Below are 21685 nucleotides of genomic sequence, written 5' to 3'. Positions count from 1 at the left end.
GCAAGCCTCCTTTCTACACAGGATTCAATTGTCCCCGTTAAAGACACTTCACGGATGCTATCAGAAGCTATGTGTGATATTTAGATGACAGTTCAAATTTCTACAAGCCCACACTACTGAGGCTGCCGTTGCATGCTTCTCTGCAGCGCAGCGGCTGGCACACACTCCCATTGACCCGCAGGGATGCTCACAGTGCAAACCACTTGCTTGCTGTCTTTGCACTATCACCATGATCAGATGGGCCCAAAGGATTGTTGTGTCCCAGACTTCAGGCATTACACAAGTAGAATTAAGCTTAATGACTTTTGGTGATATTGCTAATATTTTTATAATTTATCTGTTGGCAGGGACAATAATGTTCGCTTGTTTTCATTATTTTTAGTTATCTTTTTTTCCCCTTGTAAAAAAATTGATTCATCTTCTCTGTGTTTTGGTGCATGCCTTCCCAAACTTAAGCAGGCCTGCATGGTGAATGTCAAATCTGTATTTACTGAGCTTAACATTTGTCTTACCATGATTGGAGAATGAAGAGTGTACCACATATATAGTGTTTTCTCAATTGCCTCTATTCTTTATAGTCCAATAAATACATTTCCCCTCTTTTAATAGCACATTTTTCTACACCACAGCCTTTAGCAAACAAGCACAAATCAATGAGTATCGAACTTCATTCCGTATTAACCATGTAAATAAAATGTCAGTTTTTTCAAGCACAGAGTGTGGAAAGGGTCTTAGTCTTTCACCAAGTCGTTTTGGAACCTTCCGGTGTCACTAGATAGGAACCAGTACGGGATCAAATAGGTTACCAAATACTAGCAAGTGTCTTATGCCTAGATATGTCCCATGTAACCTGGGCCCCGAGAGTCAGAGCAAAGACATTCCTTGATGACAATGAGTTGAAGAAGCACGCTGCTTTGCTGTGTACCTATGAGGACATGAGAAAATCTATAGGGGTCATGCACACTTGTAATGGCAGTACTTGAGGACCTGAGGCAGAAGGGTTGTCCCACATTTGAGGTCAGCCAAGGATACACAGCAAAGACCTGCTTCAGAAAACCAGAACAACAACAACAGCAACAACAAAACCCAGGAGAATTATTTCCTCACATGCTTAGGAAGGAAGAAGCCAGGGTCCCAGCTTAGAGCTGGGGCATCTAAAAGAAAATGAGCAAGCAGAAGGGTCATGGACAGAGGAATAGAACATGTCCCCCTATAGTCACAGACTCTCACTTGTACTGGGAACATTATAAGTTAGTGATAAACAGCCATCCAGTGCAGTAGACACTGTCAGAGACCTTGTGAAGTCAGCAGGGCTCTCACACTGTGGGCCAGATCTCCAACAGCAGTGTAGGGAATGCAGGAGAAATCTTACAGCCATTCGGCCTCTGGCTGCCTCCCAAATTCTTGATAAAATGGGGAAGTAGTAGTTCAACGGTGTACTTAAAATGTTTGTGAGGACCAGAAATTGACTTCATTTTGTTTTCTTTTTTAGGTGTGTGTGTGTGTGTGTGTGTGTGTGTGTGTGTGTGTGTGTGTGTGATATTGTTGGTATTACAAATTATGTTTTTAATCTAAGTAGTCATGTTCACATTGGCTCCAGTTTCACTAATGTAAAATGCTGGTTCAGCATTTGTAGACAAAGCCCATGTTAAGTGTCCTTGCGGCTGTCATGTCTTGAAGCCCATTTGACATGTGTAGGAAGGGGTTCCCTGTATCACTGCGATCAGTGGTTTACCTTGCTTTGCACGCTGTACGACTGCTATCTTTCACTTCCTTATTAAACTTCAGTGAGCAGCTCCTTGTAAACCAACTTCCATATAACCCCTCTTATTAGTGTGCAAGTAAGAGGCGTCCATTGGGCTCTCCCAGCTGTCAAGAAATCCTTTTTGTCCTCAGTGGATTGGGTGTGTGTTACACTGTTGCATGGCTGGCCTCTCTTTGGAAGATTCTTTTCTCTTAGGGTATAGTTTTCCTCTGTCTCTTGGTTTTTGTCTCACACTTTCCATGGATCTCCACGCATCATTCAGGTTTGGCAGGCCCTTGGTTGACCAGTCCTTCCACTGCTGCCTTCCTGCCTTTGTCCTGATTACTAAGTAGATATATACATCTTGTCAAAGTTGTAGCTCTGGCTTCATGCTACCACCTTCTATAGATATCAAAGGAGGAAAAATAGCTTTTCCTTCGACCTTTCTGGGCTTTCTGCTGGGGCAAATGTGACAAAGGCAGATCATTAGGAGAAAGCATGTGAGTGAACGTAATGAGTTTTGTATGACACGATCCATAAGGCAATGACCACCTGAAGCTACAGGAAATTTGGGACTTTCCCTCCTAGTTTGGATGGATCCTAGAGAGAAGAGGGTAAGAGCTTTGTGATGTAGACCAAAGGCGTCTTAGTTCAGGTTCAATTTCAGTGTGTTTCTGTGTTTAGAAGTAAGGACAATGCCATCCTCTTCCTGTGGGTAAAATGTCTCTCCCGCTAGACTGGCACACCTTCTGTCTCTCAAATCTCCTCCGCTCAGGAGCTCCCATATGCCATGGCATCCTATTATGAGAACATTATGCTCAGAACTCCAGCATAGGTGTTTCCAGGCCTAGGTACCTGAAACATTTATCAACTGTTTCCTTTACTAGTTCTAGCGTTACCATCTTTGTTCTCCTGGGCCTTCAAGATGAAACTCTGAGTTTTTCTCTGTCCCCCTTTTTTCATCCTATTAATGAGTGGCAGTTTTTCTTATTGGACTATGCCTCATTTCCTGTTTTGGTGCCTGCTACCTCCTGGCTGTGGGCCTAACAAACACATTCTCAGTCCGCATTTTCAGAGCGTGTAGCTAACAGACAGGCTTTTCTTCCTGCATTATAATCTAATTTTCTCTTTTCTCTAGTAACTGCATCAACTCCTCTTCCTAGTACAGCTTCATGTTCCTCCAGAGTTAGACATTTTTCATGGTTCCATCTGGACATCTTAGAACATGCATAACAGAGAAAGGCTCGCTCAATACTTACTGTCTGTCCAGTGATCAGCTTTCTGACATGGAATACGCCTCACTCAGTGTCCTTGTTTCTTTACACCTTGTATGTAATGCAACTGGTCCCTGAAGTGCAAATGTATTGGTCTTATGTAGGAGATGTTTTTACTACTTAGCACTGGTCATGTAACTGGTTGTCCAGCAGTATTGCATTCTAAAAAAAAAAAAATGAACATTTAAATGAGGCTAGATCGGAGAATACACAGACAGCAGCACATTTGTAGGCAGATTTGTTATTGCGGGGGAAATTAACAACTGAGAAATTAAATGGCTGCCCAGAGTTATTTACTCTCTGGCAATAGTTATTCTAATGGATTAGAGAGAAAATGTGAAATCATCATCTGAACAATGAAAGCTTTTAAAAGTACAAACAGTATAAATATCAAGGAGACAGAGAGAGAGGATGGGAGCATGGTGAAAAAGGATGCTTTATCTGTGCGTGATAATACCTGTGAGTTTCCCGGACTTACAGCAATGATGGTTTAGATGAAGGGCTTGGTAAGGATTGCCCAGTCACAAACAAGAGTGAATTGTGCATTTTGGGGTCCAATGGAGGAAAGAAATGAATACTGAGCATATTAGATGACTCCTAGATGGTGCTGTTAATATTGCTTAAGTTGTGTCTTTCGAACCTGTCCAGGGGAAGGCTCGATTTCCATCCCATAGGTTTATGGAGACTGTTACCATTCTCCCCCAGCTCAGGGATTTGTGTTTACTTTTCTAGGACAGTATCCACTGACAATATCTGAAGCACTATAATTTTGTGATAAAAAGCCTAAAGGCACAACAATATCCTGATATGTGTGCTATAAAGGGGACTGTAAAGATGGAGATCATGATCAGGGTCTCCCTGAGCCTTACTAGTTGCTTGATTTCAAACAATGTATTTACTGTGGTTTTGCCAAAAATATATATTTTGGATATATGGCATTGCTGTTATGCTCGTTCTGTTTCTTTTCCCTTTTTGACTTCAGGCTATTCTCGAGGTTTCTATGGCAAAGCAAAGGGGCCTGATAAGATATGTAGGTCGCAATGGCTGAACAGCCTTAGCAAAGTGCACGTAATGCTGTCTCCTGAGATGTTTCAAACTTCTTCTAAAATGCTAAAGAGCACTGGAAAGCAGTGCATGTTTCCTGTTGTCACTTGGAAGCCTTTGGGCATTTGAAGCTTTAGTTTAGAATTGGGTTCCAGTTTGTCACTGTGCTGGGATAAGTCCTGTAAAAAGCTATGCACAGAACTAGGGTCTAGATCAGCAGCCTTCTCTGTTTAAGAAACAGTTTTTCTGAGTAGGCTTGCATGTAGGAGGCTCTGGATTCCATTTCTAGTGTTCCACAAAAATTAAATAAAGTAAAACAACACAAAATAAAGTGAAGTAAGAAGATTGATAATGCATATGCTGTCAAGGGTAATGTTTTTTTTTCTTTTTTCTTTCTTGCTTCACAGTAGTCATAATCTTCTTAAGCATTTAAAAATGGGCGTGATAGGTGAGTCGGCTGCCCATAGTATTGTCAAGTAGCTCTCACTCAAAATTTTAGTATAAGTTAGCATAATTACATAAATTCCTGGTATTATAAATACATTTATTTGAGTTCAGCAATGGCGTTAAATAAATGCCAAGCCAAAAAAAAAAATGCAATAGGAAGTTTAATGAAAATGTGAGAAGAAAATAAAATTATTACAAGCTCTTAGATGTTTGCAGTAATACATTTTTTTCCTCTTTAAGAAATTATTAAACTTAGGGCACTTGATATAAGTGTGATAGAAAAATGGAAGAATTGCAAACAATATTAAATGGGAGATGAAAAAAATAATTTATAATGTTTTCAAATCTAAGATACTATAGCTAGGAAAAAGAGTCTCATGGCCCCCACAGATCTTTGTATTTTCACATATGTGTGCTATGTACCTTTGTAGCTCTGTGTGCAGAGCAAGAGTGTGAAAGCACCAAGTCCCCAAGCTGACTACAATGATCAGCAGAATTTAGGTGTGTCACTCTCTCACAGTGTTTTCAGTGCTGAGGACTGAACTCAGGACCTTGTATGCATTGGACACACGCTCCACCACTGAGTTACAGCCCTGGCTCTAAGTGTATCTTCTATGGCCCTTAACATTTAGCTGGGTCCTTTCCTGATTGTTTGTTTGTTTGTTTGTTTTGACAATATTGATCTACTATATTCCATCAGATGCTTAGATAAGAAAAAGAGAATCAAAGGGGCAGTGTATGAAGTGACATCACTGCATCATTTTTTAAAATATCAATGTCACTATAACTTGCCAATCAGGAAGGCTAAAATCCCAACAGTCATTCTTGCAATATACAGAGCTATTTGTTCATGCAATTACAGGAAAAGAGAAATGGATTCTCAAATTACAATGGGTTTCAGCTTAGCAAACATCTACATGTACATCTCTCTGGTAATCTGATGCTTGTTAGTAGGCTGGGTCAAAGAAAGCATCAGAAAACTCAGAGGAAAGGGTAGTTGCTAAATCATTTATAAAAATTAAAGTCCTGTTTTATTTACTTATTCTCTTTTCTAATCACATCACAAAATTTTTAGAGTATTGTTCAATACTCCCTATGTAGGTGTTACATGAGAATTTACGAGAATGGAAGATTCAGTGTCACTGGAGTTTTAAATTCCTACGTTGTCCAGATTGCTCTTCATAGGCCATAGTTCTGTGCAGCTGGATCACAGCATGACAGAGTTGACAATTTGAGTGAGTCCATTTGTACATCCACACCACTATCCAACTGATGCCTGGGCGGCAAGCCTCTCCACACTCAGTCACCGCCTGCTCCCTGGATGCTTCTATCAGGTCCATGTCCTTTCACTTCTGTTGCATGGACATTCGACTCTCTTCTATTGAGAGACCTTAGTCTGCGTCTCTCCCATCTTTATCACTTGCTTTCCTGTATATGCTAAACAGCCTTTTAATACTCTTTCTTACAACTGCAGCCTCTTTTCAATTAAAGCATAACTAAAGCCAGCTGTTATTGGAACTTGATCACTGAGCAATTAATTGAGAAAGGAGCAGCTTTTCCTCTGAGGGGGAAAGACACCCGAGCGAAGTGTGTTCCACAGGAAGCTTTGCAAACTGTTTGGTTCATAGGAGCCCAAACAGCTGATTTGTGCCTCACAGCACACTAAAACGGGGGAGACTGCTTCTACTCAGAAGAAACATTGAGTGCCAGCATTCTGAGACCTACGTGCTCCAAAGTGCTTTGCTCCACTCCTCTTGTTCCTCTCTCTCTCTCTCTCTCTCTCTCTCTCTCTCTCTCTCTCTCTCTCTCTCTCTCTCTCTCTCTCCCCTCCTTTGATTAGTTACTGATGTGGAAAGACACAGCCCTCTGTAGGGTGATGCCACTCATGGCCCAATAGTCTTGGGAGGTATAAGAAAGGCAGTTGAACGTGTGCCTGACAAGTACGTACGCAGCATTACAGTTCCCGCTCTATGTGCCTACCTAGCCTAAGTTGCTGCCCTGATAGTCCTCTGTGACAGACCGTGATTGGGATTTCCTCCCTAAGTGTTGCTGGTTGTCATCTCTACCACAGCGACAGGAAGCCGCTTTTCTCAGCTGTGGGAACTTTGGTCAGTCGGCCAGTGTTCTCTTGCCTGTGTCCCCAACTTTGGTCTCTGAATGTTCTTTTCGCTGAGTGCATGCTGACATAGGCATGTCCCTTTAATCTTGAAAATACAAGGGCAGGAACCAAGCTGGCTCTTGAACTCCCTCTTCTGTTTCTTTTTCTTTTCATTTCCAGTTCCCCCTCCAAGCCCTGGAAAGGTCAGGTGCTCCCGGAACTATGCCTTCACCTGGTAGACCCTTCATTGCACTACAGATTTTTCTTGGTTCCTGTCATTCTCAGAGGTTATCAGTGATCTCCATGTCACCAAATGCACCAATTGTTTTGCCACGAGAACCCTTCTCTACTGGTATCTATCCACTGTGCCATGTGCTGTAGGTGTGGCTTCAACCCTTGTGTATAGCTCATGCCTCTAAAATTCCATCTGCACATATTCATCATCTTGCCCTGCACTGCACATGTGCAGCATCCTGTGCTGCACTGCCCATGCACAGCATCCTGTCCTGCACTGCGCATGCTCAACATCCTGTCCTGCATGGCACATATACAGCACCTTAGACTGCACTGCACATGCACAGTCTAAAGCTCTGTAGTAAATGGGCACATGCAATTGAATGTCCTGTATCTTAAAACACAACATTCAAACGCAGCACCTCCCCCAGTGCTGCTGGCTTTCTCACTGTGCTCTCTAATGTGGAGAACTGCATTCATCAACAGTTAACCTAAGCCTGGCCCTAGGAGGGATTCTAGCCATCCAACATTTAACACCTCCTTAAACCAATGGACTAGTGGGGTAGATATGATGTCAGAGACATGTGATTCTAGTACTCAGCCTGAGGCAGGAGGATAAAAGGGTTCTAGGTCATCTTCAGTTAGGTGGTGAGTTTGAGGCAACTCTGTCTCAAATTAATGAAAAAACTAGCAAGCAAACAAACAAAAAGCAAAACCAACAAAACCACCACCACCACCACCACCACCACCAACAACAACAACAACAAACAAACTTAGTGGATAACTAACTCCATGTTAGTGATCAATTTTCTCTCTTACTTGCCACACCTGATTGCTTTTCACCCCTGACACTTGAACCTACGCTGCTGTTTTTGCACTATGTTCCACATGCATACAGTCCTCTTGCCATGCACTCCATTTCCAGGCACGCAAGCCCTCCTGGCCTGACCTCAGCTTCTTAGGAGCTCCTAAAGCAGGAAGAATGCCCAGGAACCTTCATGTGTGATCTCACTCTCTGAATTCTCACAACTCTCTGTGACCCAGATGCCTGTCCATGCCTCGTTTAGATCTTTCCCATGAACTCTTCTACATCCTTTTTTCCAAGAAGTTTCCCCACCACGCCTCACAGACCCTACAGTAGGTTCTTCATGTACTCCCACTTGGCTCATACACACTCAGTGTGAATCTTCACTTTGGGGCAGGCAGTACTGCAGTGTTGTGCTTGTAAGCCCACATTTCACAGTCTACTTGGGTGGGGGAGTGGCTAAGTGCCAATATTTATATGATGGTAGCAAGCTGCTTCACCTGCCCACACCTCTGTCTGTTCCTCTTTGAAAGGTAGATCTTTTAAGAAGATAGAGTTGTGTAAATGAATAAAAGCTGAAAAAAATCTAGAATGCCCCGTATGGAGTAAGTCTTTTTGAAAGTTTTATTCCCTGTGACACTTCTCCTCCTGCTCATCATCATCATCATCATCATCATCATCGTCATCATCATCTAAGTCACCATGATGATTATCAGCAGCAGGAACAGACACGCCCTTCTTGCTGTTTCTTTCATTTGCGCATCCTTCTTCTCCTCCTCATCCCCTTCTTCCCTTGTTTCTCCTTTCCTTTATAAATCTTGCATCTCTTCTTTTACAAAACTTTCTCTCCCATGAGAAAACCATGAGTCTGAAGCCACTGATGCTTCCCTATGTCAATTCTCACTAATGTGTAGAAATAGAAAGTTCTTTGTTGTTCATCAGGAGGGGATGAGTGACAACAAAGTATAATAAATTGGATTGTCAAAATGATACAACTACACCAATTACATTGAATGTTAACTCAAAAAGAAGAAGCAAAAGGTATTAAAATATTTGTGCTGGAGTTAGTATGTTTCATTATAATCTGAAAAACACAAAGATATTACAAGGGCTGGGAAGTGGAGCTCAACAGGAGAGAGTTTGTCTGACATGCACACTTTTAACTATCTAGAGATAAGTAATTAAACATATAAATAAAAAACAAAAGATCTATATAAATGTTAAATGTGTAAGAATAGGTAATTTTGCAAATATATTATAAATATAATAATGTCACCCATTTGTTACTTACTAGTCAAAAGAGCTTTTCGAATCCTAAACACACTCCATGATTGCCTAATACTCACCAGTGATTGGTTAAATCTTATGGTTAGGTAACTTACTTCTCTAATCATAATTACTATAACCACATATTTTAGTATCAGAACTGAAATGATAGGTAGGGCTTTTATAGTCTTGGAAAAGTAAAAGAACATAATATCGTTTTGATCAGAGAAAGAAGCATGAAAAATATAGAGGTATAAATTAATAGGAAAAGAGTCTTGAAAAAAAAATTTTTTTGCCATGGTTCTAATCATGAGTGAAGCTATTGTGGGTAATGGAAGGAAATAGGATCTTGGCATGGAGGCCTATCTCAGCCATATTACCTGAGCATCTTAGGGCCAGCCCATTTCTCTGAAACTTTTGGGGTCAGGTTTCTAGGACATGTAAGCAATGATTGAATGGGTTTAAAAATAATCACGTGCTATACTTGTTATTATAGTGGGTCTTAAAACTTTCATCTGTTTGTTTTGCCGTGGGCAAAGTCAAGTTCAAGGCTTCTCACATAAGCATGCTAGGCAAGTATTTTACCACTGAGCCACACTGCAGCCTATTTCTGGATTTTAAACTGGACTAATTGTTAGAGTCTATCTTTGGGCTTGGGGGGGGGTTGATTTGTTTTTAATATATAGCTTGATAGAGTTCTAGACTATTTGTTTTCCATCTATTTCAAAGTTAATCTGTGATAACATTATTCCCCCTTTGCCACTTTCCACTTCTGGGTTTGCAGTAGGATTAAAAGTCACAAAGGCCTGCTGAAAAGGCCTTGTGTATTTTGGTATACACCTCAATATTTTCCTAAGCCCCACTCCATCCCAATATCTATATCAGTAGCCCCAAGCTCATTAGGGTTCTGTGGAACATGACTGGCATACTATTAATATTTTTACTGGTTTGGCTTAGATCCTATGAAGTGTTGAGCATTGTTTTTTTCATTAATATTGAGTTTTGTTGCATTTTAGTCATAATAAGCTTTTGTTCACAATGAGCTTGACCCTCCAGCTTGTAAGCTTTCAGTAAGCGACAGTGAACAAGGAAATTAATTTGCAAATTAGACTCTTGGGGAGAAATTTTGTTTGCTTTTTCTTTTTTTCTTAAGAGTAGTCAAGACCCTCTGAGTTTAAACGGCCTTCATACTGTAGTTCGATTGCACATTACCCAGGGCAGCAAAAGTAAGAAACTGTTACCAAAAGAATCTTGGGAAAGCTTTTCAGTACAGAGAATCTGTGAAATGCATTGAAAGTGCTGTAAGCCATGTAAAGTGGGGAGCAGAGGAGGCAGCAACTCCATAATTATTACAGGATAGAGACTCTTTCTGTCAGTCATTGTTACAAATACTCAGCATTATGGGATTCAACATACAATAGTTATTTGATTGCTGTGTGTGTGTGTGTTGCAACCAGTTAATGTTCCAAGAACATTTAATCTGTTCTTAATCTGTTTTGAACAAGCAACGGTTGTATGGTGGTTTCACCCATTTTACTTTAATATGACCCAATAATGAAGAAGGAAACTAATGAAAGCTCACCACTGTTCCTTTTGTACAATTCATCTGGGCTTCACCATGACGTATTTGTTCATTAAGTTCTTAGGCTTCACATGTATAAAACTATTGTAGGTCATTTCTGAATGGTGGAAACTTTATTTGGCACCAGTTGAACGCATGATGCTTTGCACTCCCCACAAGACGGGCATTCAGCAATATCCAAGAAGGAAGGGGTGGGTTTGTTTTCCTTGCGGTTTGGTATACTTTTCTCTCCTCATTTAAATGTCCCTCCTCTTTTCCTGTATGCCTTTCCTAACAGCTTGAACACTGGACTAGCTTCACAGTCCTTTGTCTAGCTGGAGAAGTCAGCATTCGCCATTGGATTTGGTTTTACTCATGGAAAATTTTGTTCTCATTCAAATGTCATTAGTAAATCATGGTCATGTTATTCACCTATTGGCTTTATCCATGTGTGAGACTTAACCTGATTTATTGGTTAATCTTTGTTCTCATTGGAACATGGATTTTGGCTCACAAATTTAGCTCTCAGGAAGATGCAGGAAGGGAAGAAGTAGAAGCCGAACTGGAAATGGAATGGAATTTCCTGCATAATTCACTTAGATGGTGTAGTCTTCTGTTGATTTTCTTCTGGCTTCTGTGGGCTGTGACTGCTTCTGTGCTGCCAGAGTTGTAGCGTGGAAGCCACTCAGCTCGGGGACTGGGTCTAATCAGCTACATGATTAAGAACAAGGTACTTAATCTTCCTGGGCCTCAGTTTCCTCATTTGTAAAAGGAAGAGGTCAGATAAAGTTGTTCTAATCTCACCTAAGATAATATTCTATGATTGTAATAGACCAGCAATAAAAATACAAGATACGAAGTTGACTGTTACTTCCTGTAAAAAAAAAAAAAAAAAACACTAATAGCAAAACTTGTGCCTATTTGTATTAACTTTACTTAGCGACGGAGAATAGTAATGGCTTCTGAGCCACCGAAAACCACTGAACTAATGCGCAACCGTAACCCAAATTAGTCATATTTATTCTTAACAATTATCTTACCCCTCTGCCCATTTCAAGCTACTGTGATTATTTTTTGCTAGCACTTTGGGAAAAATGATTTTTTGCATGTTTTTAATTATGAAAATGTTATTTTAGTAAATGTAATTTAATTAAAATGAGGATTTGTGCCAACTGTTTCAAATAAACACAGTATTCTTCTGCTCGTGTGAAAGGCACTGCTATTTGCTGTCTCATTTCCTCTCTAATACACTGGCCTGTTTAGCTTGAACCTGAGCATGTGCACGTTATTCTTAACCAAAGCAGTTCCTTTTTCCTGTAAGTAGGTTAAATGTGAACCGGGCAGCCTTGGGTGCTTTTTGTTCATTTTTTAAAAAGCCCCCCTCAAGTGGGCCCCTTTAAAAACCCAGAATCATATGTTTGGAAGATTGATCCAAATTAACATCAGAATGGCCCTTTCATTTAAAAAATTATACCGACTATTTAAAATATGTTAAATTGACATTGGTTGAAATAAAATCGAATAAGGGAAGTAGCATTTCTTGTTTCATTCCACTCTGGGGATGAAAGAACTGAAGTCACACACACACACACACACACACACACACACACACACACACACACACACACAAAGAGGCATAGACTGGGCCAAGGTACAATTTCTGCCTCTGAAATAAGAGAGGAAATGTCTTTGTACAGAAGGTATAAATTAGTGTCATTTATTTTCTTGTGACTTTGTGTGCTTTAGGATCATGTGAGCTGGTCAGGAGGCTAACCTGTATTTTGATTTCTGAGAGACCACTTTATTTGTGTTGAAAAAAGTATAAATTGATTTATAAAATTTGGTTTGAAACTATCAGCTCCTCACAGATACATAGATGAAGTACCTTAATATGTTTTTTTTGCTCCAGCTGCAATTTTATAAAAATATTGTACAGAATTAAGACAATATAAACACCTTAATTTGTTGCTGAAAACTGAGCCATTAATTATTGGTGAAATTGCTTAAACTGGTTCTTTGAAATAAGCTGGAAAACTGGAGGGCTACAAATTATGCATTGGCTATAATTCAGGACTATACAATAACCCAGGTCCCTAAAGGTCTCCCAAGAATGACAGAGAAGCCCTGATTTCCAGACAAGTGCATTATATATGCTAATAGCTTTGCAGCAAGAAAGGTCTATATCCTTATAAGAGAGGAAATGTTCATTTCTAGCATCTCATACCATAGGGAACATAGTAATTACAGCGGCACTGATATCTGGTTCCTTTCTTTCCTTGCCCTCACCTCCCCCCATCCTAGCTCTTGAATGACCCCAGTGGAATTAGTCAAAGGGCTTGAAACCTATATCATTTCCAAAGGCTTTTATTCTCTACCACACTCATCACAACATTGGTCCTCCAGGAATGTGAGGCATCGTCACAGCAGAGAGAATTAGAGCTGTTTGGCTTTACTTAAATATGCCTGTAGACATCTCCACTTAAGTATTTCATAGTGTTGGTGTGTAGAAACACAAATTGGAATGCTCTTTCAGAGTTGAGAGGAAGTCTAAAGCTGCACTGTTGTTATATGATATATCCTTAGTCAAGTAACCTGTCCGTAGTGAGAAATGTCTGGCCAGCACTTGATGTTTTACAGTGGAATCATTTTGCAAATTTTCCTGCTATGTTAGAATCACACACCTACTGGCTGTTGTTTGTGGGATTTAAAATTTGGTGTTTACGTGCATGGGCTCAGTTAACAAGCAAGTCCTCTCCTGTCTTGTGCTTTGTTGTTTGTGTAACTCAAGATCCTTACAGACCTGTATTCAGTAACTAGAGACCCACAATTAGTAACAACTAAAGATGTGCATCTTAATACCAAAGAAAAGCCTTTCTCAAGAATCTGTAAAGTTTATTTATACTCAAAGCCAGAAGATATAAAAATAGTCTATATTTCTATCTCTCCCACTCTTATTTTGAAAGATGTTTATGGTTTTAATTTTTTTCTTTTAAAGGCTCTACTTCAAACTGTTTAGAAAAGTTAATATATGTTACCAGAAAACAAAAACAAAAACAACCAACCACACAAGCAAAACTCTTTGACATAAATCTTGCTAGATTAGGTTGTTTTTCTTTGATTCTATGACTTTATACTCGATCTTTCTCTTGCAAACCCTTTCTCTCTTGCAAATTGATCTTGCAACTGTTGGGGAAACATGATTATCTGGATGTGGCCTTGACTTCCCTCATCAAGATTAACAGACTGAAGAGCTTTGTGGTTGATTTAACCACTTAGCAAAGATAAAACAATACCCATTCTTGAGTTTTTAAGTGGAGAAGATGACCTGCCCACTCTAACCCTACAAGTTGCCTGGACAGAGCAGCAAACAATTATCGCTCAAGAAAACTAGCCTTCAAAGCATCAAGTAGAAGCCATATTAATTCTCATGGAAGCTCTGAACTCAATTCATATTTATTTGCTAAGCCTTTAATTATAAAATCATTTTTCTTCTTTTTCACTTTTTTTTCTTCCTCCTCCTCCTCCTCCTTCTCCTTCTTTTACTTTTTGGACAGAAAAGTTCTCACTATGTAACCCTAACTGTCCCAGAACTCACTATGCAGACCAGTTGAATGTAAACTCACCAAAATCTGCCTGCCTCTGCCACCACAAGCATTGGGATTAACAGTGTGTGCCCAGCCACATTTTCATGACCTGGCCTAATTATTATGTTTTCCTGGGTATTTTTTTTCTCTCAAGCCACCATCCTGCACCTGATCTTAATATTTACTCCAGAAGCCAGTTTAGTTGTCCTATTCTTCCTGTCTCCTTGGCATGATCATATTTATTCTCACAGTGTCTAAGAAGGAAGGACTCCCTAACCTCTGAGGGACTGAGTCTTTTCCTTTCCACTCTTCTTTCCACTCCTTGCCATTATCCACTTGGTCTCACCCATTGTATAGATTTTTAATTGTCCACTAGTACACTGTACCTTCTTGACTTTAGCTTATGGTAAGCACTGAAAATTGTATTCAGAGCCTTACACATTCTAGGCAAGTGTCGGGCCATTGAGACATAGTCCCAGCCCATCTTCTTAACTTTAATTCTCAAGGAAGAGTATCTCTGTCCTATCTGAAATCTCCCAGTTTTCTCAAGGCATTTGGTGAGAGTATTTACATCGATGGATGGCCAGAAAAGATTTGTGGTTAAGTGAGGTGAAAGAGATCGGATATATACTGTACACGACTGAACCAGAAGCAGGAAGAGGAGAAGGAGATGCAACATGACAGAGGCCAGGAGCTCACGTTGAAATCACTGCTAACACCTTCTTCTTGATTTAGATTGAGGTTTTTCAGAAAACCCTTTTTCTCAGTTCAAGGAGGATCCATTGGAAGTAGGACAGATGCTTTCTGGGCTAGAAGGCATAGTGGAGATACAGAAACACTGCCGCCCTGGGGCTACTGTCTGGACTGTTTTGCTTAGAAAAAAGTGTTTGTTCAAACAAGATTTTGAATTAATGAAACAGAGAGCAAATGCTGAAGCAAAACTTAAAGGGAGGCTGAAATAAGAAAATGACACAGAGCCCGTGGACTAGAGCAATAGATTAGCTATTATCAAGTGGCTGGTAAGCCAGGCAAAGGGATGTTAAATGGTCATCTTTTTCTCTCTCACTCCACCTTCCTCTTCCTCAGTGATGTTCAAAGGATGAGAATTCAGGACCTGGGTTCTGGTGGTCTAGATTGGTACGGCACAATATACAGCATGAGATGACCAAAAGCAAGGCAAGGTGTTTCATTCAAAGAGATGTTGTCCTCATCCGGTCATTTGGCCTCTAATTATGAAACTGGTAAAGAACAAAGGCCAGGTGGGTTTCACTAGTGGTGAGGGACTCTGAAGCAGGGGAAGGGAGGGGATTTTTGTGCATAAACATTTTTACATTTTTATTTAAATGTTGGGGTACAGGAAATTTCGGAAAGGGAGACCAGGAAATGCCAAGTAATTACTAAACTATTACTGAACTTAATCTTTCAGAGCTGCAGTGTGAGGCTCTATTCACTGGGGTTAAATGAACTGGGTGTGGAAACTGCTGCTCATGAGGCCATTTTATCAAATGCCTCCACCACAGCAATCAGTACCAATTGCTTTGGTTGCATTTACCACTGGTGATCCTCACCGATTATTTAGAAGCGGAGAGCCTCGCCATTGATAAAACTTTGAGCCAGTCGTTTCATAGCATGCTTTTATGCACAGATAGACACAGTCACACTCCAACACAGATTTGGTTTGCAATTTTGAAAAAAAAAAAAGCTTCTGTTTTCATCTTCTATTTTTGCATTGTTGACAATTTATCGTTCTTACTGTATAATCACTTCGTGATTTCCTGTAATCTTTGCTGACTCATTTCTCAGTAAATCCAAAAAGATACAGCTTGATGGGAGATTTTAAGTAGAGTCAACAAAGGAGGAGAACACTCACACAAAAATCCTATTGCAGCTTTTCAATTAGATTTTTTTTCCCTGTCTAATGAAGAGATGATCTCTAGCTAGCCTTGCTTGCTTCTGAGTGTTTAGATTTCTCATAATTAGCAACATAAAATATGAAGAATGGTAAGCAAGATGCAGTTGACAGCTTACTAGTAAGCCAGGAAGATAAGTCTTGCTTTCCTTACTGATAACGAGGGGATAGTGGAATGTTATAATTGGTGACATTGCCAAAGAGATTGATTTCATGGCATGCTGACTGCTTCAGACATGGTACTGGTCCTCAAAAACATTTTCTTTCTTTGTTATCATCATCTCATCAAGTGCTAATACCAGGAGCAATGACAACTTGGGAGTTGGAGAGAGAGGAGCAGGGGGAAGTTAGGGTAAATAATTTTGTGGAGCCTGACATGAGAAATTCATGGACAGAGACATAGGCACACAATTTTGATTAAGACTTGAGGATGGAACACTGGGTTGCTGATCACTATAGAAGCCGCAGTCATATCTCGCGAGAGAAACTTTTCAAGCTAAGGTAACATGCTAATTAAGTGGGCAAGAGCTACACAGATTTAGAGTTCTGTCAAAGAGTAAATATGTTTTTAAGCTTGTCCGTTTATGGGAAAGAAGCAGAAGTGTGGTGGGCCAGGGGAAATTAGACAGGGCCAGGATATATGCACCCAGGACTCACTTGCTACAAACATCTGGATGATTCTCCTTAAAAGATGCTTTATAATGTGACACGGAGGGCAGAGACACGAACTCGGCCTTCCCAGCACTGAAGTCAGATCTGTCTCCTTTATTCACTTCTGGCCAAGCTATCAAAAGTTCTTTGTGAAACAATGCTTGAGAACAGTACTCAGTGTGCAGTCTCCCACACGTCGTGGAAGAGAAATCAAGGGAGAACAGTTTCACTAACTGTTTGCCAAGGTCAACCTTACTGTTTTTTCTAAGAGTAATGTGTTTTCCTTGACAAATAATGCAATCCTTCTGTGCTGACATATGGGCAGCCTGATATGGAATTCTTTCTTGAATAATGATATAAACCCATGTTATCTTATTTGACAGTAGGCCTGGGTGTGGACTTTTAAGAAACAATGTTAGCATTGATGTTGTTCAGGGGAGAAACGTGTGCTGCTAGTTGTTTTCTTCATTTTCCATTCAGCATCTATACTAAATATGTAGCATATCTCCACACTGTAATTTTTAAGCGGAAAAGGCTTTCTTCTTTTTCCCTACAGCTGAATGTTTGCTTCCCAACCGTGAAGCCAGGAGCTCACATGCTCTTTAGTTGAGCTTTAAAGAGCTCCACTTACTTGGCTCTTGGAAATGCATTGCATTTATTTCAGAAAAATAGGAATGGAAGGTGATGATGGTTTCTGGTTGTTGTTGTTGTTGTTGTTGTTGTTGTTGTTGTTGTTGTTGTTGTTGTTGTCCTTTGGGGAAAATAGTTCCTTTGGGGTTTTTTAGATTTGGGATTTTTTTTGTTTCCAAACTCAGGGCCCCACCTTGCCAAGCAAGTGCTACAACCAAGCTATTATCTCCTCCCCAGTCACCCAGCTCCTACTTGTAATTTTATTGATGCTAAGTATCAGTTTCAAACACTGCTGCCTCTTCTCTAGGTCCAACAGAAGAACTGCTGTGTACCACATGTACCAAGCTGAATTTGGACACTTTCTGGCCACGTTTGTCTTCCTGCTCCTAATAAAAAAGGCTTTATCATTTTGCTTTCCCATAGAAATTACTTAGACCTTGGCCATCAAGGCATGTTTGACCAACAAGACAAAAGGACATCACAGGGTATCTTAGGGTTACCCTGAGCTCTGTTAGAATTCTTTATTAAGGGCTGGGACAGTAGCTCAGCTGCTGAAATGCTTGTCCTGCAAGCATGGGTTACCTGGGGTAAGGAATCAGTATGCCACAGTGTTCATTGCAATCTCACTGCTAGAGAGGCAGAGAAAAAAACAGATCCCTAGAGTTTGCTGAGCACCTCTGCTAGCCTACTTGATGAAATCTAGACCAACGAAAGACTCCTTCCCTGTCTAGCAGAACAAGGTGAACAGTGACCTCTGGCCTTCATACACGTATGCACACACCTCCCCACCTCACCCTTCACACGCACAAGAAAACTTGGACTCTTTTAATGGACATTGCAAGTTAAAAGTCTAAGCATTATGATGCAGAACTCTAATTACAGGCAGTTAGAAGACAAGGGTGATCATAAATTCAACTCCTTCTTGGGCCACAGAGTGGGTTCAAGGCCAGCCCGGATAATATAGTGAAACCCTCAGCACGAGGCTAGGGATATAGCTCAGCATTTGCATGCTGGCCTGCTTTTTGTTAACTGCCAAAAGTCGCCTGTTATAGGTCAGAAAATAGATGTTCAGGCAGATTGCAGGGAGGAGCAGTACCACAGGGCATGCTTACCTCCTTCTGGAAGAATTTCATTAAAAACAGTCGCTGAGTGAATTTTGGCTTGGGATTAGGACAGAATTCCCAACAATTTCTGAAACAGACTTAAATACCCTTCTGCCATTTTGTGATACATACAATGTAGTGGCACCTCAGCATTGGTGAATATAAAACTAATGTATTGATTGGCTCCAGTACCCACTGAAGATGCTCCATAATCTGTAATACCAAAAATTTGGCCAAGGGTTTTTGCTGTTGTTGATGATATTGATTTTTTTTTTCTTTTTCTCTGTATGTTACAGTTATCTGTTTTTGTCAGTATATGCATATGTGCACATGAGCACCTGGGTATGAACATGAGTGTGGAGGCCAGAGGTTAACACAAACTTTCTTCCTTTCTCATTCTCCTCTGTTTTTAAGAAAGGTATCTCATTGAACGTGGAGCTCAGCAGTTTGACCAGGCAGGTTTGTCAGTGAGTGCCTGGGATCTACCTGTCTCTGCCCTTCTAACATTGAGGCTATAGGTGTCCAGTATTGCTTTAATGGCATGCTGGGGACCAGAAATCAGGTCTTCCTGCATGTGCACCAGGCTCTTCATTGACTTAGCCATCTCTTCAGCTCAAAATTTAATAATTAAAAATCAGTACTTATTTTAAGAATTATGTGTTCGTATGAGCGTGTGCATGTGTGTGCACATATGTGCACGTACATGCGTGCATGTTTGTGTGTGTGCGTGTGTGTGCGCGTGTGCGTGTGCGTGTGTGTGTGTGTGTGTGTGTGTGTGTGTGTGTGTGTGTGTGTCCACAAAGGCAAGAAAAGGGTGTTGGATCCTCTGGAGCTGGAATTACAGAGAATTGTGAGCCTGCCAATGTGAGTGCTAGAAACCAAACTAAGTCCTCTCCAAGAGCAGTATGAGCTCTTAATTGCTGAGCATGTCTCCAGCCTCCCAAGACTTAACTCTTTCTTTAAAAGAAACCTGGCACTTGCATCTCACTGGATGGCAAGGTAGTTTTGTTTTGTTTTGTTTTTGTCATTGATCAGTAGAACGTTGTGTACATCAATCTGTTGTTCTAAAGTAAATGTGTGGCTTCTTGTCAGCCATTGATTGGCTTCTGTTCTTATTTTCTGTACATTCAGGGACTTTGGGTCACTTAACATTTCTTTGGAAAAAGGCTCCAGGACTCAAAAGAGAATGGATCCCATCTGAAAGGTGTTTCTTGCTACAAGAAAAGCTCTCTCCAACCTTACCTCTCAGAAAGCCATGGCAGACGGGTCTCCAGGAGATAGCTGCCCTGGCTTCCAAATGCCAGTGCCATGTTCAGCATTCCTGGAACATCCTGTCCCTGTCAGTGGGCCTGCTGGGGGTGAACTTTTCCTGGCAGGAGATGATGTGCCCAGCTGCTCAATCACTGTTTTTCTGAGGCCAAAAATGGAATCTATGAACTCTGATATTCTTTCCCGTGTAGAAATGAAAATGTATTTTAGAGAAGCCCAGGGATAAGATGTTTCCTGGCAGATGTCATTCATTATATGAAAGATAGGCGCATGATACACAAGCCTGTCTGTAAAGAGAAAGCTGGCAGTCACACCCACCCACAGACTAGATTTGTGTCCCCGAAGTGTAGAGCAAGCCGTAGTGCACATCCTAGGGCACCCCGTGGGTCTTCCTCGGTGACAAATTTCTTCTGCTTTTGACTTGCAGAACTGAAAGTGTTAGGAATGTTCTGAGCATGCTGTATATCCAGCTGTGTGCCTCACAACACTAAAAACAATTTCTGTCTCTAATAATGATTATTACTGAAAAAGACAGTGTTCAAAGGGATGGCAAATGACACAGCACACCAAGGCTTCAAGTTCCACGACTTAAGTCTTATACAGATCTTGGAGAAAGAGCTGACTATTCAAAGAGTACTTCATATTGCTTGCAGAAAAGGTGGAAAAGGAAACTATAAAAATAAGTAATTCTACCACTCAACATGCATTTTGTTTAGACATTTATATATGTAATGTATAAGTATATGTCAGTCACATGCATACTGTTATGCACATGAATACTGGATGGGGAGGTAAAGAGACCAGTGTTGGGGATAGAGAGAATGAGGTACATACACATTGTGTTGGGGTGGAGTGGTAGATTGAGAATTTATCTATTTGTATTCTGACATAGGTTCTAGACTTCCAACAGTCTTCTTTTTGGCAAGCTATTTGACACCTCCTAACCTCAGGTGTGTGCCTTAAGCTTTACGTGAGACTCTAGGCACTAATGCTTCCCACTGTTGGCGGGCCAGATACTGCTTACTATTCCTGCATCACCTCTTAGCCTTCTCAGAGTCTACATGTGCGCTGTGTGCTATAAAGCTTCACCCTAGTGTGTAGCAGTGCTTGTAGACAGAGCTCAGGGTAGCGTCAGATGCGAGCTCTCTGTGTGAGATTATTTTTTTACAAGATAGCTCATTAAAAAGATCAAGTTTTACACGGCATTTTCATTTTATGCTTAATAACCTTCTCTGAGTTTTTAAGATATGATGTCCCTGGTTACCATCTTCACTTACCAGTTCGTGGTACATCTTTCCCTCTCTTCTTCATGGGATACATAAGGCTAGGTCTAGCAGCGTGAATACTGTGTGTCCTTCAAACCAGCTCACACTTCTAAAGATGTGCAGACGTTCGCAGCTCCTCTGGGATGGCTGTTGAACTGGGAAGCTTTGATCAGCTTCCCAGGACAGATGCCCAGCTCTCACCTCTTCTTGCTTGCTTCTCACCGAGAGCATACAACAGCATACATCCTTTCTTTCTTGTCCAGACCCTGAGAACCGGTAGCACAGAACATGGCTTTCCTGTTGCTATAGCACAGTAGGAATTTCTGCACTGATACTCAGGCCCTTCATATAATAATAATATATGCCAGAATTCTTTTTTTAGCTCTTCATAAAATGCCCTTCAATTTTTAAGTCAAGACAATATAATAGCAGTGTTAACAAAGTCTGTTGTTTCACCACCCCACCCCCCCTCAGGTTGTTTGTGGTCACTCTGCAGTTACTTTGAACTTCTTAAATAATTCTAAGGGCTGACCTGGATGCTCCTGCTAGGTCACCAATGTCTTCCCGGGGTTTAGAAAAACACTGCCCCTGTACCCTCGGATACTGTCCCTATGGGCTGCTGAGAGCTGCCGGCTGGTGATCCAGAAGTCCTCATAAAGCCAATGTGTACTGTTGTAAATGCAGGCCCAGCATTTGAGCTGGGGAAATAACCACGGCTCTGCAGAACTGTCTGTCTCATGCTTGGGAAGGCCTTCTGCACTGTGAAACTAAAGCATTTTCTCCTGCGGTAGTTTTATTTTC

General features: G+C 40.8%; 1 protein-coding gene across 4 annotated transcripts in view; it reads left to right on the top strand.

The window, feature by feature from the left end:
• TOX (thymocyte selection associated high mobility group box) overlaps positions 1-21685 on the top strand; it is a 307305-nt gene that overhangs the window by 34934 nt on the left and 250686 nt on the right. The window contains exon 1 of one of the 4 annotated variants that reach the window (XM_084794548.1): positions 11174-11203. The exons of the other annotated variants lie outside the window; for them this stretch is intronic. Coding sequence (XP_084650674.1) covers positions 11189-11203 — 15 coding nt within the window. The 5' untranslated portion in view covers positions 11174-11188. Of the gene's footprint in view, positions 1-11173; positions 11204-21685 lie in introns of those variants that run through there. 4 annotated transcript variants of the gene reach the window in all.

Source organism: Acomys minous (genome assembly GCF_964271855.1).
Source record: "Acomys minous genome assembly, chromosome: 1".
Lineage (NCBI taxonomy): Eukaryota > Metazoa > Chordata > Mammalia > Rodentia > Muridae > Acomys > Acomys minous.
This window is presented reverse-complemented; position numbering and strand designations above follow the sequence as displayed.